Here is a 19943-nt window from a genome sequence, read left to right on the forward strand (position 1 = left end):
AGGACAGTCCGAGTCCATTCACAACTCCAATTTCTTATCCAGAAAGGACGAAAATTCTGCAGGTTCTGAAAAGAATATCAGACTTTAAATGAGATAAGGAACTTTGAGGAGCCCGAAAAAGAAGGTGATCTCCATGGCAGACAGTCTTTGTCGGGGGCCACAAAACCTGTACGACAGTTAAGGGTGTCCCTCGTCAGTCCTGGGATAGAGATTTTATGATCCTGCCATTTAATCATTTTGATCCCAATCATTTGTGTGAGGATTTGTTCTGAGTGTTGATGACGTAGTGGTTTAAAGAGGAGAGGTCTCAAAGAGGAGATGTTTTTTGGTCTTAAGGTTGGCACCCTATGGGCTTGTTTGATCTCAAAGTCTTTGGAAAAGGAGAGTTGAAGAACTTCTGGGATTTATGTTATTAAGAAGTTGGCCACAGAATGAGTTGTGGTTTCAATACCCTCTGGGAGAACAAAAATACAAAGATTGATCCTCAGGTTGCGGTCCTCCTAGTCTGCAAGATCTCTTCTCAGAGTGGATAGGGAGCGCTCGAGGCATTGTACCGGTTTGGCTTGGACAGTGGTAAAGTCCTCAACTGTACTTATTCTTGTCTCTGCATTAGATATTCTTGTTGTGAGGTATTTGCAAAGCCCGGCTACATCTACCTGGAGCAGATCAGTGTTGGTCTTGGTGCTCTGTGCAATGTCATGTAACAAGTTCAGTTTCAGTAGAATAGCCTCGAGGGTAGAGGAGGAATCAGGGCTCCCTTTTATAGGTAACTCAAGGATCGGTGGTGAGGGTTTGGTGGGCTTCAAGGCCACCTTGGAATCTCTCTTGTTAATGTTGCCCTTCCTGAGTTGCACCATCCTGTGGTATTGGGGTGTAGAGATCTTCTAGAAAAAACAGATAGGTAGAGCTCTGATTGAGCTGAGTGAGGTCCCTTTAGCCCCACACCACCCGCTTTACAGTAAACCAGGTACAATGCAGACAAAGGTGTTACCTCACCTTCAGGCAAAAAGTCATGGCAGCATCGAGTGTAGTCAAAGACGTTTGTGCTGGGAAAGCTCTCTTTATTTCCTTCCTCTTAGCCCACAGGATATGGGTGGGTATGCACCCTCCAACAGTGAGTAAATCACAAGATAGCCAGGAAGGTGATAAGCGTAAGGGCAGAGACTTTCAAGGTGGAGGGTGGATGTATGGAGCCTCGGTGGGCAGAACCAGGACCTATCAAACAACCCCTCAGTTCCAGTCTTGGATAAGTCAAATGTACCGAATTCAAGCAGTTGCCGTCACCCTGTGGCTATTCCGACTGCCAGGCCCACGGCCCTACTGTGAGGCAAAAGGGGGAAGCCGGACTCCGGCAATCGGCTACGTGGTAGTAATGTGACAAGAGCAAGCCAGTCTGGTAGTGAGACAGGGAGGAAGTGCAACTAATTTGGCCCGTGGTACATATTGCGGATCAGACCATGAGTCTCAGGTATGTGCCACCACTATCCTAGGTATTCAGGTATGGTAGTGCCTAGCATGTAGAGTCACCATTTGAATAGATATCCTGGGCAAACGGAGGAGAGTCCGGAGATTAATAGGCCCACACTACCCAGCAGCCATAGATCTTGGAGAGTCATGCAAATGATCCCAGGTCAGAAGCAGGCATGAGGCGCGACGCTGTACCTCAGGGCCTAAAAAACGGGCAAGGAGAGACTGGCAGTAAAATGCCACTAGCACTGGATGCAGGTGGTCAAGGCTATGTACTGCTGTGGCATTTGGGACCCACGAGATATTCCTCACATCTGTCCCCTCACATTGCTCAGTAAGTCGGAGGGGCACTGAGGTGACACCAGAACACCACCATTTTGGCCTTATGCAGAACAGCTCATGCCCTCCTCCTTCTGAATTAAAGCCACTCCTGGGTTCCTCCATGGTCAGACAACTATTATTAAACATGGAAATGGCATTTTTTTCTTGCGATTAGCTGTACTGACATCTCATTCATTGTAATAAAAAAGAATTCACATGCCTTCAGAGGGAAATTAATCTTCGAAATATTGTGTGACATTACCAGCAAGCTCTGAAACTGCAATGAAAGCCGGATATGTTAGTAATATATTTCACAACAATCATAAGGTACACTCATTGAATTAAGTGCACACCTTCTTACCTTTTTATAGGCACTATGAAGTTCACTGTGGTGCCACATAGAGTAAAGGACAACTGAAGCTGCTTTCCCAGCTTTCGTTGATAGATTTCCCCTATAACAAAAAATAACCATTCTTAATAACTATTAAGACAATAAACAGTCTATTACAAATCATTACCTTCCCATTGAATTTAAAAACACACAGTTGACTTTTGAATCGCCCCTAAACTAAGGTGTCAATTCTTGGATGCAAGTGTGCAATGACAATGCTGCTCAGCTAAATGTAGCCCTGAGACTTGTGTGCAACCAAAAGAGGAAGTTTTTAATGGCGTCTGACAAATTCTCGCCAAATACTGCACTAAATGTTCTTTTAGAAATGCAGTATAAATAGGGCTGTTTGTACAAGGTGGACCTCCTCTGCAGTGCCGTAGGGATGGGGCCTCAAAGACTCATCCTGCTTAACTCTTGCTACCGTCGGTGACAGGTCTGTTGACCTGAACGCAAGGTAAGAGCTCTGTGGACAGACCGCTAGGGAGCGGAGATAGGAGACAAGAGAAGGAATTTGAGTTGCCTGTGAGCAATGCTGATGAAGTCCTCAGCTGTCATCTCCTGAATGAACATGACAAATGGTGTTCAGTGGCCTAGATGTCCAGAGAAAAAAGCCTACAGGCTATGTGAGATATCAAATGTCAACATTACACTAAAAAACTAAAGCCAAGTGGTAGAGATGCAGAGTAAATGCTTTACCTACCAAGATACAAAATCCACCAGTCTTAGCCCAGTTGAGGAACAGACGGAGTTGAATATTGTTTTTTACTCAGTCTAGGAAAGCATAAGCAGTCGATCGGTGGGGGGGCACCAATTTGCCTGGGTTTCTTCTACAGCTGTTCCTTCAACAAATACACCTTTCAAAGCATCATCTACAGGGGTCTATCAGAGTCTATGAAGACGTCAAAGAGACAACCGGCCAAGTTTCAATCTATCCCGACATTTGTGCTGTGGCCATCAGGGCAGTGCAGCCAGCGGGAGGAAGAGATCTCGATTTCCACACCAGAGCTCGGCATACTGCTATCTAGTAGATATCTTCCAGGTCATTGTCATCTACTGATGACGGTCACATTGAGAGCCACACTACTTTTTGCTTGTCATTTGTGAGGTTACCACCCGCTTCCCTAGTGTGAGATGTAGGCTTTGCTCTAGACTCTGTATGCCCGGAGTTTCTCTCAGCTTTCCCTAAGTGAAATGGGCAGCTTTTATGTTTCTTTCATCTACTCGGGTAAAGCAGTGGCCCCTTTAGAAAACCTTTTTGACAAAATCTGCTCTGCTCCGGTTTGCCAGGAGTTGACTGTATTTTAGCGGATTTTTTTGCAGTACAAAACAATGCAGACACCACTCACCCATACACAACATTTCACTGGAAAACACACTGTTACATTTTACAGACTACATGTGTGTGAACTTTGCATAAAAAAGAAAAAGAGCTGATCATGTATTCACATTCAAAGATGATTCCACATAAATATCTCATAAGAAAGTTTTCACGTCAGTGCCGTATGTGGAGGTCAGTGGTGGTTTCTAATGAGATGGGACAATCATACAAAGTAATTTAGTATCACCAAAATGCAAGAGCTGTAATGTATTTTGGCACAGGAGTGTGTGTTCGGGGGAGATACTTTCGGACTTTCCCATCCTCAACGGATTGTGATCTGGGTGTACAGTGATGCTTAAATCATGTGAAACCTTTACAGTCTCAAACAATCATGAAGTGTTAAAGAGAAATATGTGTTGCTGTCAGCAGAACTGGCAACGTTACAAAGTAGGATTGATTTATTATGAGCATGTCAATAAGATTATTGACAGCTGATAATGGAACAAGCACTGTTTCATGGACAATAATTGGTCTTATCCACCAGTCTATCTCCCTGTCGGGGTTCCATCTGACCACAAGCCCGGCAATAGGATGAAAAGGAACTTGGCTAACATAGTACTGTAATAGGTTAGTCAAGCTGGAGCAATTCAGTATAAGCGTTTGCAAAATTATTTACATTTCTCAGCAATTATCAAATGGGTCCACACATCATATTGCTATATTTTACACAAAAGTAAGGATGGTTTGGTGAAATATTTTTTTCGGTTGTATATGGAGTTTCTGCAGTCTCACCCATATGTCAGTTGTAGCTACAATTCTCCAGCATAGGTGTCCTTCATTGACTGATGTTCGTGAATCGCACACTGGAAATAATCCCGGTCATCGGTCTCTGGGAACGTGCTCCCAGCCCGATGAGGGAAAATAATTCAGGCCTCTGAACCAATAAAACATACAATTCTAGAGAAAAAGGTTAGCTAAACCAGTCTAATATATAGTTGGTTAAGAGTTAATCACCCCAAGAGAGCATCCACATGAAGTTAGATTGAAACATTGCCGTACACCAAGAGTACACGCCAGACACACTCTACACACATATCACAAGGAACAGGTCCTATAGCCGATTAATATTTTGAAACCTCAACGTACAGCGAGATACGCTGTAGAACCACAGCATGTCTCGCTGTACACCAACAGTACCCATTCGACACACCTCCGGCACCATCATAATTACAACACGTCTCCAGGAATATTGCTGCTGAAGCATCTGCTGCCTCAATGGTCCAGACATTCAAGCTATTCCGACATCTACAGTATCTCAGCAGTCCATGTATCAACCAAACCAGAGACGAGAACTTAAACCTACCACACACGCAAGCAAAATGACATCAAAGAAACATACTGGGTACGAGATGTCTTGAAAGAAACACCTGAAGCATAGAGCTGGATACCCATGCACTCCAGCATAACTAAACAAATGGAAATATCCTCTGGCCCATGTATCAATGCATATAATACTCCTGATTCATCACTAAACAAACTGGACAACTTCACTTTTCTTGGCCAATATACATTATAACTCACCTCCCAGCAATATAAAACACCACTAAATACATTATCCTCAGACGTCTATGACCCCAGTTAACGAGAATCTTGACACTGTGAAGGGTGCCCACATTTCCTAAGTATTCAGGACCATAAATAGAGCGGCACGGGCTATATAAATGTGCTTAGCTAGATTTTTTTTTTAACAATGCTCAGCACCTGAAACGGGTCAGAGACTTGACGTGTCTGTCAGTTCTTATTGTTTTTGTTTCTTTGTTAATGTGAAATGTTAAAAACTAAAGAAAAAACAATGTATTCAAAGAATTCAAATGAGAGTAAGAATAACATTGCTAAAAGTAATTATTTTTATATATCTGAGGTGTCGCATCATTTCCTTTAGTCTACACCTACCCTTCGCTGATGCTTATGTTGAAGATCTTTCTTAGGCCTCCGCTGTCGAGAAGGGTTCGAGCACTCTGGGAGCTGTTCTGGATCAAATTGTTGATTGTGTAGCAGATTGAAGCTGTTGTGTCATTGGCAATGTTGGAATCGGGAGCAGATTCGGGTAGTAAAGTGACCAAATCAGGTAATATGTTTTTGGCTGAAAAAAAAGGGAAAAAAAGTTTAAAATGTTAGTTTTTCTCTTTACATGCATACTGGAATGCTCACTTCCATGCCACTTAGCCCATGATTTAATCAGCCGTTCAGATTAGATTATCTGTCCCAGTATAGATTGAGTCCAAACTGAGCTACATACATGACTGACATTTATAACTGTTTCACACAAGTGATGTACCCCAACCAAAGCAAATCTGATAGACAATTTGCTTTAAAAACGTTCAGAATGTTATTCTAGATTTTTAAAAGCACCCTGGTTCAAATTATTTTATAGTGCAACAGGTTTAGAATAACAACAAACAGTAGGCCTGCAAATGTACCGACCTCTTCAAACACTATTTGTGATACTGCATAATATTGTCCAAGCAGCGACTTGCACATAGGAATGGACAAGGCTGACCGGTACATAAAACAACTACTCATCTTGTGGCTCAGGGGACTAATGCATCTGCGGATAGGACTTGTGTTAAAATCTTAGCAGGGCCACCCATCCTCTCATCCTTGCATGGTCAATAAAATGCGTACCATTCAGTTGGGTAACAATGAAAATGTGTTCTTCAGCACCAAATACCCTTCTGTGTTAGCAAGAACTTTACAAATATACATTCTTTTAAGAACAAGCATTGGCATTTGCAACATGTTTGGCTTATAACAAAACGCCGCTGCAGTCACTGGTGAGTTTAGTCACTCGATAACTCATTATACATAACTCTGTCAACCATCCTTTTAATCATTATTCCATTCTCCCATCCACTGACTCATTCTTGCATTTATGCACTCACCCACCCACAATAAAATAAGAACACAAACTCAACAAGATTATGAAAGATGAATTAAAAGAAGAAAAAAGAAAACAATGTAACAGCCTACATGTAGTGCTCATATTCTAGCAACAAAGTAAGTGAAGCATTAACCAAAGCAGTGGGCGACTATCTTGGAATGACATTGTGCATTGTAATTTAAAGTTGTGAGCAATATTTAACAGCAACTTGTGGGCAATCTTGGATTGGAACAATGATGATACCCAACGCACAGTAACTTTCCAAGTTGGCTGCCTGGTACACATTGAACTAGGCAGACATCTTGGATTGCACTGTACATAGTCTATCATGGTTGTACCATTCCAAGACGGCAGACATGTTGCTTCTAAACATCTTAGAACCGTATACCAATGATAACACGATGGATGATTCAATTCCATGATGCCTGCCTGGCTGGCACATAATACAGTGCACTGCAGATGAAATAAGCACCAAGAAAGCAAGAAGCTGCTGGACCAAAAATAAAACAAGCACTGGAAAAGTCAATGGGTCTGGCCTTGACAAGCCTGCAACACATTTTAAATTTCCTTTTTTGCAAATGTGCGCAATAGACATTTAAAGTGCAAGAGAAATACAAAGTAAAAATACCACCATCTGAAGGTGATGAGCAGTTTTTTTTTATTAAACAAGGAAAGAAATGAAGGGGGGCCTAAACTGGAAATGGAATGGCCAACCAGCCTTGGCCCTGAAACACACTAATTTTCAGACAGATCTGCATGTGATCATGTAAAATGACATCCCTCACAGGGCTATGGAGCCAATGGAAGAGTGGGATGACCTATTGCCATATGATATATGCTGCTATGGGTGGAAGCAGAATGTCAATGAAACTCATACAGATCAACAGCTGAAGGGGGCAGTCCCCGATCCAAAGGCCAACCCAATGCACATATACGTATGTCCTTCGCATGCATATTTAAAACATTTCAAGTGTCACGCAGACTCCTAAAATTGTCAGGTCAGATTAAAAAAGTTTTAAGTACATACACATATAATTACTACACAATAAATTACAAATATGATCAGATTTATTGTTGACAAAATAACCCAGTGTAATATTTCACTCTTAAAGGTCTTAATATATGTTTTTCACCTTAAATAAGTCAGCCTTACTCATTATTCTCTTAAGAAACAAACCAAACATTTTTTCCAATCAACCTATCAGGGCTACAACCTTTATCATTGCCTTGCCACCATAAACTACCATTATGCATTCAGTCGTAAAATTATAAACATGCACAAAAGTGCAGTTCACAAAACATAACATCCCTCCTGAGAACATATAACGAGGATTATAAAATGCACATTTTCTAAACTCTTAAAGGATTATTACCGTTAACATATGTTTTTCACAATAGTTAAGTCAGTTTTACTGCCTTTGTCATGATGTTACATAATAAACAGATGAATCCTACACCATTGGACACAGTTTTTCAAATGAACGGCCTGTAGCCTATATCAACAGCCTTGAATACTGACTTGCCAAAATAACCATTTCAGGCGTAAAGTATTGAACATAAACTTTCCCACAAGGCAACAAACAAGCACACGGTCATACATTTGCAAATATGTACACAATTACAGTTGGCAAAATAACACACAACTAGCCCTACGAGGTTGTAACAAGGATTTCCACAGTGCAACTCTTCTACACCCTAGGGTTTGCTGGGAAATACCAAAACACTCATCTGCGGGGGTCCAGGTAGCACAAACCAAGGCTATGGTCTTTAACACAGAGATTAATATTAATGCACTCCTTTTGGCTTTTACATATGATTTTCTCAATCAATGTGTGTGGTCTACTGCTTTGTTGTCGCTTTTCATAATAAACAGGACAGACCAACAGCATCTGATATAACATTAACCAATTAACCCATCAGGCTCACCGCCTTGATCTCCAAAACCAATTCATGCCTTCTGTACTAGCCATAAGCTTTCCAACAAGGCAAAAGGTTTTCTGAAAGCACTCTTCTTCCTCCCAATCAAAAGCTTGGAGGGAGGAAGAGCAACACGTGAACAGAGGCTTAACTCTTCTCTCAGGATTGCTTCTTCTGTGATCACATAAGAACAAGACAGACAAGACAGACCTTAAATGGAATGTTTCTCCTAATGCGGTTGGTGGGATTCTGTTGTAGTTATTTCCAGATTCCGAAAAGGGTACAAACCTGATTGTTGTTTAATTAAGAACGTTAATAACTAAATGTGAAACTGTGCATGTGTAACTCAGCATCCAGCAACTTGGAGTCTCATGCAATTGCCTTAGATTTGGGTGTTAATTCTGCACGCCCTGAGTTGGTGAAACCAGGGGCCCAGTTAACACAGTGGGAGTGGAATTAACAAGGATTCCAAGCTGAACCCTTAACAGTCCCTGAGAAATGAGAACATATCAGGGGAATGAGTAGGTCCCTGGTAATTCCCTAAGCTTGACTGCATTATCCCACACAGCCTTTGGCTGTCTCCAGAGGTGCATTTAGATATCTGTTGTGCAACCATAAATCTCTGAACACTAATGTGGCCACTAAATGATGTTACTGGCACTGTTAGAGATTCAAAGCAACTGATGATGGAGGACAGAGTCCCCTACACTGGTTCAATATCACAAGCTCAACTAGACAATTTCTATCCAAAACTGACACAGTACTAGCTGCCAAGCTACTTGTGCGCGACACCCTCCGTCATTGCTGGCTTCACAGCCAGCTGTACTTACATGGTGGAATTTGTAAGCCATGTTATAATACAAAAAGTGGAAAATGATTGATGAATAAAAGCTCAGGACAGGCTACATGTGTCACACGTGATTTAGAATCTATGCACTGTGATGAGTGCTTTAACATCAACCATTTTATCAAGCTTGCAGACTAAATGTAAGTGCCCAAAACCAACAAAGTCCATAAAACACATGCTGCTATGTCTGAAATTTCTGTTACAGATGATGAGCCCAGATAATTAAGCACTTAACTAGGAAGTTCGTTATTCAATTAAACAATATGTTTAGAATGCTTGAACACAAAAAGTAGTAACACGCATTGGTACAGCAGTCTTCAGAAGATCAACGCGAGGTGCCACGTATGACTTTACTCCTCAGCTTCAGGTGTTTCCATTGTGAAGTAACACATTCCTAGTGACCAAGAGATGGAGATGGGACATGTGAAAGATGGAGACACCCACTGATGAAGAGAAATACTAAACCGAGGTCTCTCCAGGGAAGATCTCCTGATGAATCCATACTCCACAACTGATTGCTAAGAAGTAACCACACAGCAGGCGAGATATTAAACAGAATTATTGTGAAACAAACTTGCCCTATCAGACTGATGTACAAAGTGTGCTCTAGTCTTCAAATGGCGCCACTATGGTGATGTTTGGAGAAATTAGGAGGAATGGACAAGAGGGTGGTGCTACAGATTCCACAATGGACACAGGCCAGTACTGGAATTGCCTCCCAAAGTATAAAGTCCAGAACAGTAACAGACAACACTGAATGCTACTGGACGGATATAGTATCGGTATGGACTGCGAAGCCAGCTCTTCGCATGAAAGCATCGGTTGTAAACCTCTTGTTTTCCAGTTTGTAATAAATACGTCAAACCTCTCCTCGCATCACAAGTACAATTTTGTTTATAAACGACTCTCATGAACCTGTGGAAAACAATTGTATACTAATCTATTGCTTCACACGACTATCCAGGGCCATCTTAAGCACAATGCAAAGGTAAACATGGGTAAACACGTCATGGCGGCAACTACGACTGTAAGAGATATCAGCAAGGAAAATGAGATGGTCATTACTAAAGTGACCTCTAAAAAAACAAAGTATACCCTTAATGCAATTCTTCAAGTTTGTTTTCTCCATGAGGTCAATTAAGTCTTTTGTGACGGTGAACAATGCCACCTCTCATTCAAATCATTATAATACTGTCTTGTGACAGTCGATAGTAAAAATGACTGCATTCCAGGCTAACAGAAAAAGCTGTCAAGTAAAGCACCCAACTGAAAGGGTTACCTTTAATGCCAGCCTTCTGAAAATATCAGAAAATTAAATGAGGCTAGAGAGTGCTGGCAGGCAAAGGGGCTCAAATCCGTTGCTTTAAGTATTTCCAGCTCCTGGCACAACTTCCACCACAGCTGCCGGAAAGCCAACTCTGCCTGAAGGCACATACATGTAGCTGTAGCTGTGCGCACCCGCACTGTAGATGCTGCGAGCACGTGAAGAGTTGTTTGTGCACATACTTTCTCAGCGATGGATAACTCAAAGAAAGCCTACGTCTGTTCTGTGCTCTCATAAGAGGGAGATATGCACGTTTAAGCTGGTACTCCTAATTAATTCAGTAAATATGGAGCAATAACATCTCTGCAGCTGCAAGAATACCAAGAATAGAAATTCTAGCAAAGTAGAGGGAAACAGGAAAGACCTCTGACCGTATCAGGGATACGGCGCACTTACCCACTCTGGGTCATTTCCTTGTGCAAATGAGGAGGGGAACAACCTTTACAACGCAACTTTTACAACGCACTACCATTATAACGCATTTTTTACAACGCATAATCCATTACAACGCATGACATTACAACGCATGACACTACAACGCATTTTTAAAAACTACCTTTACAACGCATTCCATTACAACGCATACTACCATTACAACGTATACCATTACAACGCATAATATTACACTATACTATCCAACACTTACCCTACTGATGCACCCCCTGGAGTTAGAATAGTAATTTTTACCCCTATACTATCCAACACTTACCCTACTGATGCACCCCCTGGAGTTAGAATAGTAATTTTTACCCCTATACTATCCAACACTTACCCTACTGATGCACCCCCTGGTGTTAGAATAGTAATTTTTACCCCTATACTATCCAACACTTACCCTACTGATGCACCCCCTGGAGTTAGAATAGTAATTTTTACCCCTATACTATCCAACACTTACCCTACTGTTGCACCCCCTGGAGTTAGAATAGTAATTTTTACCCCTATACTATCCAACACTTACCCTACTGATGCACCCCCTGGAGTTAGAATAGTAATTTTTACCCCTATACTATCCAACACTTACCCTACTGATGCACCCCCTGGAGTTAGAATAGTAATTTTTACCCCTATACTATCCAACACTTACCCTACTGTTGCACCCCCTGGAGTTAGAATAGTAATTTTTACCCCTATACTATCCAACACTTACCCTACTGTTGCACCCCCTGGAGTTAGAATAGTAATTTTTACCCCTACACTATCCAACACTTACCCTACTGTTGCACCCCCTGGAGTTAGAATAGTAATTTTTACCCCTACACTATCTAATACTTACCTTAAATGTAATTTAATATTATGCGTTGTAATGGTATGCGTTGTAAAGGTAGTATGCGTTGTAATGGTAATGCGTTGTAAAGGTATTTTTTAAAAATGCGTTGTAGTGTCATGCGTTGTAATGTCATGCGTTGTAATGGATTATGCGTTGTAAAAAATGCGTTGTAAGTGCATGCGTTGTAAAAGTGTGCGTTGTAACGTCATACATCCAAATGAGGATAACGTGCTATTGGGATTGCACTGGCGTACATGTAAAGCTTACACAGTCAGTAGCGGCTGGTGTGCGGGCGGAGTGGCAGAGCGAGGGTACGACGACAGAAGATGAAGGAAACAGAAACAAAAAGGGGAAAATAGAACTTACCTGTCCTAGGGCCAATCCTGAGGCTGCTAACATGCTTGAAAACAGCACCGGGATTTGGCCTGAGCGCACTGAATTTGCACTCCCAGAGAGACTGGAAGCCTGTACATGCTGTCTCAGCTCGGAGACAGCTCTGTGCCCATGTTGGTTTGGCCGTCCTGAGTCGGCCGCCCAAACCAACATGCGCAATGATAGCAGTGCTCACCGCTCCCTTTCGTGACTGCCCCCACTATGGTCCTGCCCCCAAGACTGGGTCCAGCCTTTAGAACTTAAAAAATAAAACAATAATAAACCTGTTTTATTATAGTTTTATTTTTCAAGTTTTGAGGTTGGCGGGGGTGGGGGGCGACCCTTCCCCACCATAGCGGAGAGAAGCCGCTACTGGGCACAATCCTTATTACAGAAGGAGCTTCTCAAGTGTCTGCGGCCCTTTCTGTAACATCAAAGTACTCCAGGTGCAGGAAATGGATGCACATGCCCGCTGCACCGCCTGGGCAGCTGTAAAACAACCCCAGGTATTTTATGAGAGAGGCTCGTGGTGCAATAGAGGCAATGTGTTTAGGCTTGAAGGAGCAGTTTAGAATCAAATTATTAGAACAGGAAATAGGAGTGTTTGTTATTTTAGAATGAGATTAAAGGTGTACGCAGAGTAAAGGTGTCTTCAGATGGGCTGGGTTGCCTAGCCAGTATTTTACCCTAGGGGGAGTGCATGAGAAACTCGATGTCAGTGCAAGAGAGACTAGTCAGTCAGTCATGAAAGCTTTATTCGATTTTCAGAGTGGAATCATAAAAGCATACATACATATAGAGAAAAATGCATTTACATGTTAAAAGCAGATAAAAACTGTTAAAAAGGATAAAAAGACATAACATGATTTTTAGGATGGTTGCATTGAGTTCCGAAATTTGATAATCAATTTTAAAAAACTGGTTACTGCAAAGGTAACACATTCATCTTCTAGTTGTAAAAGCCTGGTCATAGCAGATCTGCAGGTACGAATTCCCCAGGCTTTTAAAATCGGTTTTAGGAAGGCTCCTCTGGGCAACTGATAAAATTTACAGAATAGAATACAATGTATGTTTGATTGGACAGAAATATTGTCACAGGGGCACAGTAAAATTTCATTAGACCAAAGGTTACAAACAGGAAATGTAATCATGCGGAAAAAATTACCAAATCTAAGACGGGTCAATAACATTCGTGCATAGCAATTTGGCTGCGTTATGAGGTACCTTTGAAGGCCTTCAATGATAGTTACTTTTTGGAAATCAGTGACTGTGGTTTTAGATTTTTCTAAATTCCATCTCTTGGAGATTAAATGATCAAGAGCCAACTTTCTTAAAGTTTTTCTGGGTACCATTTCCATGCTCGACGGTCTCACGAAAAACTCCAAATGGCCAAGTTCAATCAGCATATTTTTTACATATGCTAGCCATTTAATGTTTGTCAAACCATCAAGGCTAAGACAGTCAGTAATTAGGTCTCTATTTAATGAGGTCTCTGGAGTAACCCAGATTTTATGCCACAAGAGTATGGGCGCAATTTTAATAACATCCGAGATGTATAACATGCCCAGCTCAATGTGTATAAAATAAGTTGATGTTGATTTGGGGACTCCAAGTAAATAGCGTAAAAACTGATTTTCTGTTTGTTGTATCAGGGATGGATTTTCAATCCCCCAAAGGCCTGCTCCGTAGGTGGCAGTGGAAACGCATTTAGCTTTATAGATTTCGATTAACTCTTTCACTGGCCTGCCACCTATTTTTGTGGAGAACTTTTTTAGGGCGCCTAATTCTCGGGTAAAGGCTAAATTTCTGGCATTAATTGCTGCTAGCCAGTTTCCTTTCCTGTCAAAATTTAAGCCCAAATAGGAAAATTGGTCTATGGTCTCTATCCTCTTATTATCTAAGAAGATTGGGCAGGACATTTTCTTTGTGCCCGGTCCACAGGCCATCGTGAAGGTTTTTGAGATATTAATTTTTAGCCCTCGTTCTTTCATATACTTCGAGAATTTCTGGACAGCCCTCTGGAGGCCGATGTTAGTTCGTGACATGATGGCAGCGTCATCGGCATAAAGAAATATTGGGGCAGGAGTACCCAGAATTGTTGGATAGTCATACTGAAATTCCATTAAGTATTTGCCGACGGAATTTATATATAGGGTGAAAAGGAGGGGGGCTAGAATGCACCCCTGTCTCACCCCTCTCTTAATGCAGAATTTGCCAGAGCACTCCCCTTTGTTTCCAAAGCGTACCCTGGCTCCTGCATCGCTATAAAGTGCTTTTATAAAGTGTAAGATGTTTAAGTCTATACCCATCTCTGATAAAATGGACCATAATATCTCGTGGTTCACGCAATCAAAAGCGGAACTTAGGTCCACAAACGTAACAAAAAGTTTCCCCTTTTTTGCATGATTATATTTTGATAGAACTAAGGCCAAATTTAGGCTCTGTTCTATAGTACCTTTGCCAGGGCTAAACCCGTACTGTAAGTGTGACACTATCTTGTTCTCTTCCGCCCAGGATTGTATTCTGTCTAAAATTGCCCGGGCTGCAACCTTCATTAATGCATCTAAAAGCGATATTGGCCGGTAACAAGTGGGGTCGTGTCTGTCTCCTTTCTTAAAGATCGGAACGACTATGGCTTCAGACCAGGACGAGGGGAACCCATGACGGTTAGAGTGGTTTAAAACATTTGTTAACAGGGGGCCCCACAGGTCTGGTTCGGCTTTGTACACATCTGTCGGAACGCCATCCGGCCCTGGAGCTTTACCAGAAGGGCTATCTTTAATTGCCTTTGTAATCTCCAGGCAAGAAAAAGTTATGTCTATAGGGAATGAGGTAAGTAAAATTGTAGTTTTTTTTTTAATAGATAACCCATCCGCCAGTAAGTTATCATAATTAAGATCTTCATGATTATCGTATAAAGATTTAAAATGGTTCACCCAAGTTTCCCCATTAATGGCTATGTCTATGATATCCGTCTGGTTATTTCGTAAATAGGGAGCATTAACAGCTTTCCAAAAAGCTATATTGTCCTTAGCTTTGGAGGCTTCAGTTATGGCCAACCAGGCCTCTTTACGTAGCGTTTGTTTCCTCGATTTTAAAGCCGAATTATATGAGAGACTAATTATTATAGAATAAAGAGCAGTACACACAATGTTAGACACAGTCGGGTATCTTCACGGAGCTACACTGACCGCTACCTTCGTGAGATAGAATCATAGTACCTTTTGAGGCAAAGCAGGGTATTCGAAGCTTAAAGAGATAAAAGGCTTGAGGGAGTTCAGAAACATTCAAAGAACTTTGTTGGGGTTCTGCATGGATTAGCATGCACTAATTAAAATCCATCCATAAACATGCTCGCATCACTCATTTGGGTTGTTCATTGTGGTATTCAAGAAGAAACAGTTACTTATAACAAAACATTGTTAGCAACGCTGCTTTGGCCAAATGTTAGAGAGGAAAATAATTCGAAGCTGGTATCAAGGTGTGGGAGCTCGAAGTGTCTGGTTAACTTCAAATGGGGGGAATTATATACACATGCTTATGCTTATTGAACACACATTCTTTCATATATATATATATATATATATATATATATATATATATATATACATATATACATATATATATATATATATATATATATATATATACATACACACACATATATAGTATATATATATTTTAATGTATTTCAGTTTAGTCACTAGATGGAACGCCTCTGCAAGGTGTGTAAATATGTAATAGATTCACAGTGCTAAACAGAGCATTTTTGGTGGTTAGCTTAAATTAGCTGTAGTCTTGTGAAAGGCAAACATTAAATAAGGATCTATGTCTCCGGTGTGCACATGGCAGATCTGAACTCTCACCATGTACTTTACATTTTCAATTAAAGGAAAATAGCTCCAGAGTCAAAGATTATTTTTTGTTCTCAACTGTTTCCTATAACTTCAGTAAATATATCGATAGCTGTATATTAATATGTAATTGCTTGATCTGAAGACCAACAGATAAAGAAGAAGAAAATCAAACATTGTTTAAAGAGTGAAAAGCATACGCGGGCTGATTAAAAAAATCATAGCTTTCTGCCGCTGATTTGCATAAATGTCCTAATTTTCAGGATTTATAAAATCAAAAGGAGTCCACTTTGGAAATACGTGCACGCTGTATAATTTCAGGCACCACTCTGCTCTCATACACCTGGGATTTAGGAATTCCATTCTTAAATGAACCTTTTGAAATCATTAGTTATGCTTACCATGGTAGAAATTCTTATAAATGAGGGGTAAGGAGAGGCTAAAAATGATAGAATGATAACTGGTTCTCGCTGTAGATTATACAAGCACTTAATTAACAAATATTTGAGAGAGAACATTTCACAATGACGTTACAAATAAGTGTAAAAAATAGACATAAGATGAAGGCTTTTTAACCTTGCAAATTGCTTCTACTGAAATGGCAGGTATTGAAATAATGGTTAAAGCTGTAATTTTGAGATTAGTAAAAAGTTGACAGTAGTGAGTTTATAGGAAGCAGGTAAATACATTTTCATTGCACGTCTGCAGACAGTTACACAAACTTTACTCTGTTAGAATCAACTTCTCTGTCTAGCTTCAACTGAAATCCATAGTTTTATTTTTACACACTTAAGTTCATTTTAAAATTTTCAACTGGATTGAAATGTATTGGGTCAAATATTTTAATCTTGAGACCGAAACTTTAACTATTGAGTCACCGGCTCCTTTGGTAATGAAGTTAACCTCAATCCCTCGTTAGCAGTCACGCGGCAGTCTTCTGCTTTATCAGCGGAAAGGAATATCGAGGTATGGGGAATTGCCATAGTCCACTAAGGTGGAAAGGATTGCAAAGAGACAAAAGACCTTATCGGAAAAAAAACACACGAGTCCTTTCTGATAGATTAAAGAAACGGGAGCTTTTCTGCCTCATCTTGGTCTCCACATCCACGGATCTGAACACTGATAACTCCTGTGCAGTGTAGAGGGTCAGTACTCTCAAGACCACACCAATCTGTTTATCTGATCTTCCCTGGTATTGTTCACAATCAGATTTGCACAAAGACGAGAAACTTTCAATGATGGAAATGTTTATATGGCTTCGTTACTCTGTGTATAAAATATAGTTAAATTGAAAATACTATGTACTGCACTAGCTGAGACTGCATTGGCACATCAACACTGAAACATCTCATTCGCTTAAACGATGACAGCAAAATACCTTATTTCTCATTCAATGGTTGATTTTAAATTGAATGTATTCTATCTGCCTTGATTTTAAGTATTGCAAAGTCTTCTCTGTTATCAGAATAGCTTAACACATAACAGAACTCTTTGAACTGAACAGATATTTTCAATGACTATCAAGTTGCCCCAAACAGTACAAAAATAAAAACTTACATCCAATACAGCAGAGCTATGTCATATATAGCAATACTAACTACTATGAAATATCACACAAAATATCCAACCCAATATATTAGACACAAGAAATCACAAACATTCAACAGAGTTCATATATGCCAGGTGGTTGAGCATCAGCCTGCTGACAACAGTAGACACTCACCCAATACCTTAAACAACATTTTTTAAAAAGACCACTTAAAATCAACAGAACACAGTCCATATAGGCCAGCAGACTAATATCATGTGCTATGTCCAGTTACCAAACTTCGAGAACATGCCAGGCAAAGCTCCATTCAGGTAGCATAAAGGCATTTATTGGAAGATCTTCAGCCATATCCATCAAACGTTGTAACCTATCCACTTGCACAGAATTCAGACAATAACTACTCATACAACAGCTCAACAAGTTTTAGCAAAGCCAATTGATCAAGCCTTTTGGATCTATTAGCTTTGCCAATGCTGTTTGCTGATGCCCTGCAGAATCAGCATTTTTCAAAATACGTTTTGCCATTGTTACACAACACCGGCCTAAAATTAAATATGTGCTGTTGGGTTATTCTGTAAGCACTCACATGTGTTACTACATACACCTATGCTTACAGATTGATAGAGTGGAGTGTCTATCATATGCTGGGCAAATTTTTAAAAAATAATTAAATGACCTCAAATGTTGGGGGAGCAACTGAGGAGCATGTGGCAGGAAGTAACAGGAGGAAGGATAAAGAATAATAAAATAATAATAAAAGGGATCTTATCATGCGCAAACATAGCCCAATGGCGTCAAGGCGCCTAATTCCAAATCCAGCTCATAACAAAGCCCCTGCAGATCAACCTGTGTAAGCTCTAGAAAAGCACCACGTTTTTAGGGCCTTTTTAAACAGCGCTAGAGAGGGTAAGGTCTTCATCTCCATCGGCAAGATGTTCCAGAGTTGTGGAGCAACGACTGAAAAAGCCCTGGCTCCCCATCTGGTGAGCTTAAAACGAGGGACAACAAGTTGGAATAGTCCCGAAGAGCGCAAACACCTTGTGGGGTGGTAACGGGTAAGCAGGGAGCTGATAGCGCCTTTAGATCCATCCTCGAGTGCTCTATAGGTCAGACACAGAATTTTGAAATAAATTCTGTGCTGAATAGGCAGCCAATGGAGGTCTCTCCTCGCAGCAGTAGCAGAAGAGGCCCTGGAAAGATCCAGGACAAAACGTGCAGCAGCGTTCTGCACGATTTGCAGTCGATGTATGAGGCCCTTGTTGGATTCCATGTAGAGAGAGTTGCAATAGTCCAACCTGGAACCAACAAGGGCGACTGCAATCTGCTTGCGTGCTTGAAGAGACAGATAGCTGCGAATTCTGTTGAGCGTCCTGATCACGCCCCAGCAGGTCGAAACAGTCCGATTCACCTGTAAGGACATCGAGAGTGAAGTATCGAACACTACACCCAGATTTCTGGCAGATTGAGAGGGAGTGGGGCAGGTGCCAAGAGAGGAGGGCCACCACTCACTCGACCAGATATCTTGGTCCTTCCCAAAGATCAAGACCTCAGTCTTGTCGCCATTTAGCTTCAGGGAGTTGGTAACCATCCAATCTGCAACGTGTTGCATACAGGACCTGAAGCTAAAGGCAGATGTTATGACAGAGGACTGAGTGAGTGAGACCATGATCTGGGTGTCATCGGCGTATGATACCACCTCCATCCCCTGCGATCTTACTAGCCTAGCAAGGGGGGCCACGTAGATGTTGAACAGGGTCGGACTTAATGCCGACCCCTGTGGCACCCCACATTGCAAAGACTTTGCTGGGGAGAGGTGGTTGCCGAGCATCACTCTCTGTTCCCTATCAAGGAGAAAGGAGTTGAGGAGACTCAGGGCCGAGCCAGTGACACCTGCCTCCCTAAGCCGAGATGTTAGAATGGCAGGAGACAGAGTGTCGAATGCGGCTGTGAGGTCCAATAGCACAAGAACAGTAGTTTGTCCAGCATCAACCTTGCGTCGGATGTTGTCGACTACAGAGGTGAGGGCAGATTCTGTGCTATGATGTTTTCGAAATCCATGCTGGGTAATGTCAAGATACTCCGAAGCTTCAAGAAAAGAGGATAAATGGCGATTCAGGTGTGCTTCTAGAATTTTAGCAGGTGCAGGGAGCAGAGAGATGGGTCTAAAATTTTTCAAGAGGCCGGGATCGAGTGAAGGCTTCTTAAGGAGCGGCTTCACAATGGCCTTCTTCCATATTGATGGAAAAGTACCTTGAACAATTGCCTTGTTCATCACCTCAAGTAGGGGAGGAAAGAGGCTGTTCCTACACTCTTTTAGCTTTTTGAGAGGCAATGGATCTAGTGGAGAGGAGGATTTCGTCTTGTCTAGAAGA

At 41.3% G+C, this 19943-nt stretch overlaps 1 protein-coding gene across 1 annotated transcript in view; it reads right to left on the reverse strand.

Annotated features, from left to right (window-relative positions):
- PKP2 (plakophilin 2) overlaps positions 1-19943 on the reverse strand; it is a 416690-nt gene that overhangs the window by 12412 nt on the left and 384335 nt on the right. Inside the window, exons 11-12 of the mRNA XM_085652804.1 lie at positions 5451-5640; positions 2150-2240 (exon numbers count right to left, since the gene is read on the reverse strand). Of these exons, the coding sequence (XP_085508930.1) occupies positions 2150-2240; positions 5451-5640 (281 nt within the window). The remainder of the gene's footprint in view (positions 1-2149; positions 2241-5450; positions 5641-19943) is intronic.

This window comes from Triturus cristatus, chromosome 4_1 (genome assembly GCF_964204655.1).
Source record: "Triturus cristatus chromosome 4_1, aTriCri1.1, whole genome shotgun sequence".
Classification (NCBI taxonomy): Eukaryota; Metazoa; Chordata; class Amphibia; order Caudata; family Salamandridae; genus Triturus; species Triturus cristatus.